This window comes from Nanorana parkeri, unplaced genomic scaffold, assembly GCF_000935625.1.
Source record: "Nanorana parkeri isolate BGI_ZX_2015 unplaced genomic scaffold, ASM93562v1 scaffold416, whole genome shotgun sequence".
NCBI lineage: Eukaryota > Metazoa > Chordata > Amphibia > Anura > Dicroglossidae > Nanorana > Nanorana parkeri.
Genome location: NW_017306684.1, coordinates 62,012 through 71,213, shown reverse-complemented (window position 1 = coordinate 71,213; position 9,202 = coordinate 62,012). Strand labels below are relative to the sequence as shown.

Sequence of the window (9,202 nt, the reverse complement as noted above, 5' to 3'; positions counted from 1 at the left end):
TGTCCGGTGCGGACCTCTCCATGCGCATAGCCTCGGTCTTGCGCAGTTTTTCCTCCCACGTCTCGTTAAGCTCCGCGATGATCTTCTCTGTCTCCTGAAGCCTCTCCATGGCCTCCTCTGTACAGATCTCGGCCTCGTCGACGACCTCAGAGAAGGGCTCCGTCTCACCGTTCATGGCGGGAGGGGACAGAGGGGGAGGCGATCCCAACTTAGGCGGCGGGGAGACGGGCGCGGCGGATGGTATCGAGGGGCCGGGGACAGATATACCTTCATCTACAGTCAGGTCTGGTACAGAGACAGACAGATACAGAGTTGTTATTCATAAGCACCAGTATGATGTCACATCAAGTCCCAGTAGATGATGGGAAAGAAGGAAGCAAGCTACATATTGTTCTATCTTTATTGCAAGGTTGTCAATCAATTTTCATTATTTGCTTGGCCCCTCCCACAGCTCTGCTCTCTGCATAGTCTATGTGCAGCACAGTGATGATGCCGCTGCTCCTTTTACAAGGTAATATCAGGGAATATCATCCACAATTTTGACCAATGATGTATTACTCCTCTCAAGAGCCTTTAGTCCTGATGCAAGCAGTGGGCGGGCTCTTGGGAGGAGTTATGCAAATATTTTTAAAAAGCCCTGATTGTGTCAGTCTGGAGGAGTGGGCGTTCCTAGGTAGGGTGTATTTGCATGCAGGTAACGCCCACATATGATGCTGAGCCTCTGTGATTGAAAGAACTGAAATCCAATAAATGAAACGAGCAGGAAAAGGATAGCCAGGAAAAGGATGCTGGACATCCTCTAGCCAGGAAATGAGGAGGGCTCTATCTGACTTGCTGCATGCACATGGTGAGAAGCTTTACAGCAGGGGTAGCCAACCTGCGGCCCTCCAGCTGCGGTGAAACTACCAATCCCATGATGCATCTCTATTCGGGAGTCATGTCTGTGGCTGTGAGAATCTTGCAATGCCTCGTGGGATTTGTAGTTCCACCAGAGCTAGAGGGCCGGAGGTTTGCTACCCCTGCTTTACAGTGTGCAGAGGAAGCAATGTCGTTGCAATAGGAGGAGCCGGCACAACTGTACAAGACTAAAAGGAAAGCTTGTTACATCAGCTGCTGCCAAACCTTTCCCTAACCACCACCACCAACCGCCAGGTCTGAAGGCGCCCAGCTTGCACCACCAAAGCCAAGCAGCATGCTACCCCCCCCTACCTGGTAGACTGAAAACGACCTCTTTAGTGATGTCACCTGCGAGTCCCTGGCTGTGCAGCAGCTGTCTCAGTCTGGCCACTTCTTCCTTCAGCTCCCGGATTAATCTGGCGTTGGGATCCTCGTTAATGACCGCGTTGCATTTGATCTGCTTCGCCCGGTCGGCGTATCTGGAAAAAAGGGAGAACGGTAAAAATGCATAGAGAACCTGCGTTAGGACTATCGCTCTGCCCTGCGTCAGCGAAGCACAGGCCGGCTTTAATCACTCAAAAGGGGCCTAAACCTGAACTCAGAAAAAGTGAAGATCGGGGAACATCTAGAAATAAAAAACGACAAATACCGGCGCCGCCGGTTGCAAGAAAAAGCCCAATTTGATGTTAGTGGATACACAAAGGAGGCTGCTCCTGCCGGTCAACAAGACCCTCGATCAGGGAAACAAAAAACAAAACAGAGCGCCTCCATAGTGTAAAAGGGTTATTTATTTGTACGGCACACCGCTGAAATTATACTTACAAAAAGGTCGGTCAATAAAATGTATGTAAGAGTCGATGAAATATGAAACTCTGACAGCGGGAGTCTCACGGGATGAAACAAATCAAAGTCCTCTGCCCCTGTGAGTTCGGAAGGTCTACGCGTTTCAGGGGCACGCCCCCTTCATCAGAACCTGAGGGAACCTTAGGTTCTGATGAAGTGGGCGTGCCCCTGAAACGCGTAGACCTTCCGGACTCACAGGGGCAGAGGACTTTGATTTGTTTCATCCCGTGAGACTCCCGCTGTCAGAGTTTCATATTTCATCGACTCTTACATACATTTTATTGACCGACCTTTTTGTAAGTATAATTTCAGCGGTGTGCCGTACAAATAAATAACCCTTTTACACTATGGGAGGCGCTCTGTTTTGTTTTTTGTTTCCAACATCTAGAAATGTTCATTGTGTTTCGGAAGTCCCCTAGACCTGGACCTTTTACAGCCCGCATCCGGCCCTTTGCCTGCGCCGCTCTAGAGACAAAGAAGCAAAACAAACGGCAAACGCACTCATCAATTTGTTACCAGCTTTACAGCGAGGTGCACACGGAATGGGCTTTATACAGGAACAGCAAAAAGTTTCCCAGCACACTCACCAGCCAGCATGCAAAAAAGACAAATATATAGACAAAGGGGGCAGACTGGATGGACCATTCCACCTTTTTCTGCCGCCACTCTTCAATATTTCTATGTTCTGTCATCATGGGGAACGAAGGACTAATAGTCACAGCCTGAGGCTCTGAGATGGCACAAACTACCTACCGGAGGGTGCTGAGTGTCTCTTCATAGTTAATATCCGCTGGACTCAGCGCTGCAATCATGGCCGTGCGGGAATTTCCTCCTGAAATAAGAAAAGTCTTCCATCACCAGTGCTGGCAAGTTCAGAGCAAAGCTCCGTCCACTTTATTATTACAGAGGAAGCTTACAAATGTCAACACCATTGCTGCTTCCAGTTCAGAGTGCTGTTTACTAGGGATGCACTGAAATTTTGACCGCCGAAAACATAAAAATGGTACTAAATCGGCAAAATGCCAATACCAAAAAAAAATTATATTATATCTCCAGCTTCTCTCCTCCCTCCTGGGTACCGGCTGCAAGCTTCGGTCTGTGTCCTCTCGGATCCCTGCTGTTCTACCCTGCCTGTGTTGGCAGAGGCAGCTGGGATCAGAGGGGACATGGAGCCGATCCATCTGTCGGCACCCAGCAGGGAGGAGAGAAGCTGTCAGGAGGCTGGTTGGGGCGCTACGCGAGGAGACAGCCGTCACAACGACGAGCGGGGCAGTGCAGGGAGAAGAGCCGCCGGGATGCCAAGCAGGGCGGTGCGGGGAGGAAAACTCGGCTCCAGTGACAGGCGGGAGGGGGCAGAGCAGTCAGGATGGAGAGCGGAGCACAAACACTGAGCAATCAGTACTGATCACTGTGTTTGAAAAGAACAGGAGGAGATTGCGATTACTATGTCCCCAGTTATGAATGAACAGGAAGTGCTATACATCACTTCCTGTTCATCCAGTTATGAATGAACAGTTAGTGCTATACATCACTTCCTGTTCATTTACGAATGGGAACATAGTAAACATTTACTATTTGCTCCCTTTATGAATGAACAGGAAGCAGCTCAGTACAGAGACTTCCTGACCATTCATGGGTTGATAGTAAATATTTACAATCTCCAGATTGTGAATGAACAGGAAGCCTTTGTACTGAGAGCTTCCTGTTCATTAAGTGCTGGGGAAAAAAAAGATTGAGAACTCTGTGTCCTCAAGCTCTTATATTTCAAAAGGGATATATCAGGGGGTCTATTTAGGCTCCCGATACTTCCCCAAAGCCCCTAACAGAAAAAAAATAAACATAAAAATAAACATAAAAATAAAAAATTAAAATGTATTATTTCTTTAAATGTTGGAAAAGTCTTTTTTTGTTTTTGGTCTAAAAATTTAATTTCAGTGCACCCCTATTTTTTAAACATAAAAATCCCCCCCTCCCCCCCCATGTTATGGAGGGGGCTGGGGAGTTAATGTTTACTATAATTAACCCTGTCTGTACCGCGCTGGAAGTTCTCGTTCTCAATGCTGCGACTCACCCAGGTTTTCCTTCAGGAGCCAGGTGAGGGCCGAGTCTCGGTACGGGATGAAATCCGATTTCCTTTTCTTGGTTTGCTGGATGAAAAGTTGACAATTGTTCAGATGACAGAAAACACCAAAATCATAGATCTCACAGTCCCCACATTATGACATCATCACAAAGCGCTACATGCAGAATACTCACAAGGATAGGACAGTAGGCGTCTCCTTTTAGTGACAGGCAGCATTAGAGAGAGAAACATGTCAGACAGACTGATAGCAACGTGACCCGAGAACTCGGCTCTACAAATCCACAGAACAACCTTTCATCTGTACTCCTAATATCATAACCTGCACATATAACACGGGGCTTCCCAACCACTCCACCTATATCCAGGGGCAACAATGGGCTGCAGGGTAAAAAATTCCACCGTGGTTCACGGATCAGTACTCCCAAAAAAAGTTATAGGTAGAGAATGCGGCACACACAATAACAGCTGGCCTCATATCTCTGGGAATCAACGGCATCAAGCTGCTCCCATCATGATTCCAAATCTGTTTTTATCCCATTGTTGAATCTTTAGAACCCCTCATAATGGGCACAGCAGGTGTACAGACCCGGGAACTCAACACAGGGATGGTGGGGTCCCCTCATAATGGGCACAGCGGGTGTACAGACCCGGGAACTCAGCACAGGGATGGTGGGAGCTCCTCATAATGGGCACAGCGGGTGTACAGACCCGGGAACTCAGCACAGGGATGGTGGGGGCCCCTCATAATGGGCACAGCAGGTGTACAGACCCGGGAACTCAGCACAGGGATGGTGGGAGCTCCTCATAATGGGCACAGCGGGTGTACAGACCCGGGAACTCAGCACAGGGATGGTGGGAGCCCCTCATAATGGGCACAGCGGGTGTACAGACCCGGGAACTCAGCACAGGGATGGTGGGAGCCCCTCATAATGGGCACAGCGGGTGTACAGACCCGGGGACTCAGCACAGGGATGGTGGGAGCCCCTCATAATGGGCACAGCGGGTGTATAGACCCGGGAACTCAGCACAGGGATGGTGGGAGCTCCTCATAATGGACACAGCGGGTGTACAGACCCAGAAATTTAGTACCATGATCTCAACAACAGCCCATTTGTGGTGAGCTGATGACTGAGGAACACAGCACACTGGGTCTAACCTATTACAGCTTGGAGGAAACACTGTTCTAAGGTTTCACCGGACAACCAATTACTACTTGTGATGAATGCTCTCAGATGTTTGGGACCTAATAAGCCAAAAGCAAAACACTGGATACGATTACTGTTAATACAGTTTACTTATATGCACAACATGCCAGAGCTAAACCAATGCCAAGACCAAAGACCTGCCGCACCAGATCAGACACCGGGTGCCGCGACTGGTCACAATACACACAGCACAAGAGCGACGTGGCAGGAATACCGTACAATCCGAACGTCTCACCATTTCAGCCAGGGCGGAGATCACCTTCCCCAGTGTAGTCAGCGACTTATTGATGTTGGCTCCTTCCTGGAAAAAAGAGAAATGCAATCCGGTTTCAGAGGCTCAGAACGGAAATAAAACCAATTCAGGAAGAAACAGAACTCACTTTAAGTCGGGTTCCTTTCGCCCCGGAGGAGTCGGCCCGCTCACTGCCGGCTAAATCCACCAGACTGATCTTACTGACCTACAAAATCAAAGACACTTTGAAAAGGAATTTTCAACCAAAAATACAGAATATTCCGACATGTCCAGGACCCGGGGGGGGGGAGAAAGGGGGGTTACTCTACCCGGGCTAAACTCAAGTTCTTATACTTATCCGACATGCTAGCAGGTAGGCTGCTGAGGTTAGCATATGCCAGGTATATGTAGGCTGCCATCGCCGACTTGCCTGGCCTTCCCGGGACAAGGAGGAGCCTTGACTTCACCTGTAGGCATCTCTAATAGTATTCTCTTCATGGCCTGCCAAGCAACTAGCATTTTCAGGAGAAGTACAGTCCATTCATATACAGATGAAACTCGAATAATTAGAATATCGTGCAAAAGTAATTACAGTAAGTGCTGCAAAAGGGGCCCAAACCAAGTACTGAGTACATATGCATGCTTGTACTTTTCAGAGGTCCGATATTGTTCTATGTACAATCCTTGTTTTATTGATTGCATGTAATATTCTACTTTTTTGAGGTTGTGGATTTGGGGTTCTTGGGGTTTTCATGAGCTGTAAGCCATAATCATCACAATGATGACAAATCACGGCTTGAACTATCTTGCTTTGCATGTAATGAGTCTCTCTCATATATTAGTTTCACCTTTTAAGTTGCATTAGTGAAATAAATGAACTTTGCACGATATTCTAATTATTCGAGTTTCACCTGCATGTCTCCCAGCACAGGATTACTGTAATCACAATAGCCTCTCTTCCACCTTCCTGCCCCAGAATATGAAATCCTAAACCATGCCGAAAGTCTGAGCTTTGAATTGTGGGACGTGGGGGGTGGAGCTTCAACACACATTTTCCAAAGGTGATATATGAACCCCACGCACATCCAAGGTTCTAGTTCAGGGGTGGACAATTGATTTCTCTGGGGGGCCACATGGGGGGGGGGGGAAATCGGGGTGGCTGTGGAGGTCCAAACCGATTAACGCAGGATATCACTGAACACACCGACTGTGTGGCAGTGCGACAGGCGCGTTACGTAGCCAATTATTTGAATGGCACCCTAAAACGCACCTCCCGCCCGCGATTGACTGCGTAATACCGTGTGTTGAAAAAAGTAGTGCTTGCAATGCGCCTGCCGCACGGCGCCGTGTGTTAGTTGCTGCTACAAAACTACGTCACACCCCAACCACACACACCGTTTTAGGTTCTTTTTTGTTTTTCTCCACGGGCAGGCGTGAGCTGCAGGAGAGCTCTGATGATGCGACACTTGTGAGGTCATTAAACACGGACTTTTCTACATGCTGGAGTGCTTGGGACCTTTTATTGTATTTTTGGGAGTCATTTTGCGGAGGCATCCGCGGTCATTTCAGCACCCACCCTACAATTAGTCAAGCAAAACAAACGGCATACGCACTCATCAATTCGTTACCAGCTTTACAGCAGGCTGCACATGGAAGGGCTTTATACAGTAATAGCAAAAAGTTTCCCAGCACACTCACCAGCCGGAATGCAAAAAAAAAAAAGACGTGCAGAAGACGTGTATCTAAACCTGTTAACCTTAGCGGTGAGACAGGTTTTTTTTTTTGCATGCTGGCTGGTGAGTGTGCTGGGAAACTTTTTGCTATTACTGTACAAAGCCCATTCCGTGTGCAGCTCGCTGTAAAGCTGGTAACGAATTGTTGAGTGCGTATGCCGTTTGTTTTGCTTGACTGATTTGGTGCAGTGACGCACGGGGGGGTCTCAGCTGCCGTTGTGATGTGCGGGGTCCCTCGTGCGTGCCTGTGCCTTTAAGGGAGGTTGGGCTTCCTCCTGACAAACCAGCACCCAATTTGATCTTTTGCCCCATGTGCTCCAAGATGGAGACTCTCATAGTTTAGAGTAAAGGTCCCCACACATCTTACGATAATGGCGGGAAATCCCGCGTTCGTACGATTATCGTAAGGCATGTGGAAGCCGTGCGACCTCTACTACTGTAAGGTCGCACGACTTTAAACTTACGAACATGTTTGAAAATCCGCCGAGCATCGTACGATGTTCGGCGGGTGTGTAGCATGTTCGTAAGATAAAAGCCGGACGGGCCGGTATGCGCAAGCGCACACTGCCCGTTCGGCATTGCGGTCATCGGAAGCCCGCCCCTCAGGGGGCTTGGCTTGCGATCATCGCAAGTACGATCTGCCTATGCAAGATGGGCAGATCGTACGTTTTTTTAAGTACCTTACAACCATCGCAAGACAAAAGTCTTGCGATGGTTGTAAGGTGTGTGACCAGCCTTAGAACCACACTATATAGAGGGGCCTTGGCGCGGCAGTGCGGCTTTCACATTTTCTGCAGAAGACGTGTATCTAAACCTTTGTTTTTAACCTCAGCAGTGAGTTTTTTTGGGATGCTGGCTGGTGAGTGTGCTGTGAAACTTTTTGCACCCTACAATTAGGGTTTTCTATCCGGTCAGGAGCGCGATGGGTGTGTATGTTTTTTGGATTTGAAATGAGGACTTATGACGACTTATGAAATACAATTACTGCAAGGGCTTCTGGGTAACCGACACGCTTTTGACCGGCTGCGGCCACACTCACTTTCTCGGTGTCTAGGTTGGTCATCTCGTCGTGTCTCTTCTGTGTGAAGACGATGGTGAAGACGGCGTGCGAGCGGCTGCTGGTCTCATTCATGTTGGTGGCAGCGACGGTCCTGTACAGGGAATGGAACAGATGGCGCTTATTATTATTACAGTGAGCGGATATCGCAGTGGGAGGAAGGCACTAGCAGTACCCAACTGTCTTTGTTATAGGAGAACGTTGGTTTCATAAAAGAAAAACAAAAAAAGGACGGGGGAGACCTGATTTTTCTCTGCTGCAGTTCAGTAACACGTACTGGTCCAGTAAGTGTTAAAAATGTGAAAAACTTTCAGGAGTCACCAGAACCGCTGTGATGTCTGGACAGTTAGAGACATGATGTCCGTCAGAGCCGCCCTCAGATTGTAAGCCCTCAGGGGCGGGGCCCTCCTTACCATCTTGTCTTGAATTGTAATGTCTTCCTTATATTGTACAGCGCTGCGCAGACTGTTGGCGCTATATAAACCCTGTATAATAATAACAGGCGGTCATCTACGTATGCCACAATGGGATGGAAGGAGAACGCACCTTAGTGAACACCTGAGGTACAGATGAGAGGGTTAAGAGCGGGATAATGAACGGATAGGATAGGGGCCCGTATCCCATATATGTATATCATCTGCATATAAAGCGGCTTGCCTGGAGTTCAGCTTTAAAGCATCATTCCACCTTGGGACACACACACACTTAAAGGAGAACTATGGGGTCAGTGTTTTTCCCCACAGTTCTCCTTAGGGTAACGGGAGGACACAAACTAGCGTCCTCCCGTCACCCTAAGCTCAGTATATAGGGAGCCACAGCTTGCGGTATACTGAGACGCCGCAGCGTAGATGACGGGATCCGCCCAGCTGCGTGAGTGACAGCTGGCTCTGCCTATCTAGAGGCAGAGCCAGCTGTACCCGCCCCCTCCCCCGTCCGTTCCGCCATTCAGCGCTGGCAGATCGGAGCGGGGAGAGGAGAATCCAGCCCCTCCCCTGTTACGGCAGAGAGCCGTGACAGGATCGAGAGGTGAGCGAACCTGGTATGTGTTCGCTCACCTCCCGATCTACTGAGCCGACCTGTGACAGTCTCATTGTCACAGGTCGGCTAGAACTATGAGGTGAGTGGAAATCACTCATCTCATAGTTCTCCTTT

At 48.8% G+C, this 9,202-nt stretch overlaps 1 protein-coding gene across 3 annotated transcripts in view; it reads right to left on the bottom strand.

The window, feature by feature from the left end:
- KIF1C (kinesin family member 1C) overlaps window positions 1-9,202 on the bottom strand; it is a 28,820-nt gene that overhangs the window by 14,897 nt on the left and 4,721 nt on the right. The window contains exons 6-12 of one of the 3 annotated variants that reach the window (XM_018559834.1): window positions 8,033-8,144; window positions 5,409-5,486; window positions 5,264-5,329; window positions 3,812-3,887; window positions 2,494-2,572; window positions 1,210-1,376; window positions 15-285 (exon numbers count right to left, since the gene is read on the bottom strand). In XM_018559834.1, the coding sequence (XP_018415336.1) occupies window positions 15-285; window positions 1,210-1,376; window positions 2,494-2,572; window positions 3,812-3,887; window positions 5,264-5,329; window positions 5,409-5,486; window positions 8,033-8,144 (849 nt within the window). The remainder of the gene's footprint in view (window positions 1-14; window positions 286-1,209; window positions 1,377-2,493; window positions 2,573-3,811; window positions 3,888-5,263; window positions 5,330-5,408; window positions 5,487-8,032; window positions 8,145-9,202) is intronic. The other 2 variants (XM_018559837.1, XM_018559835.1) reach the window with 2 other exon arrangements.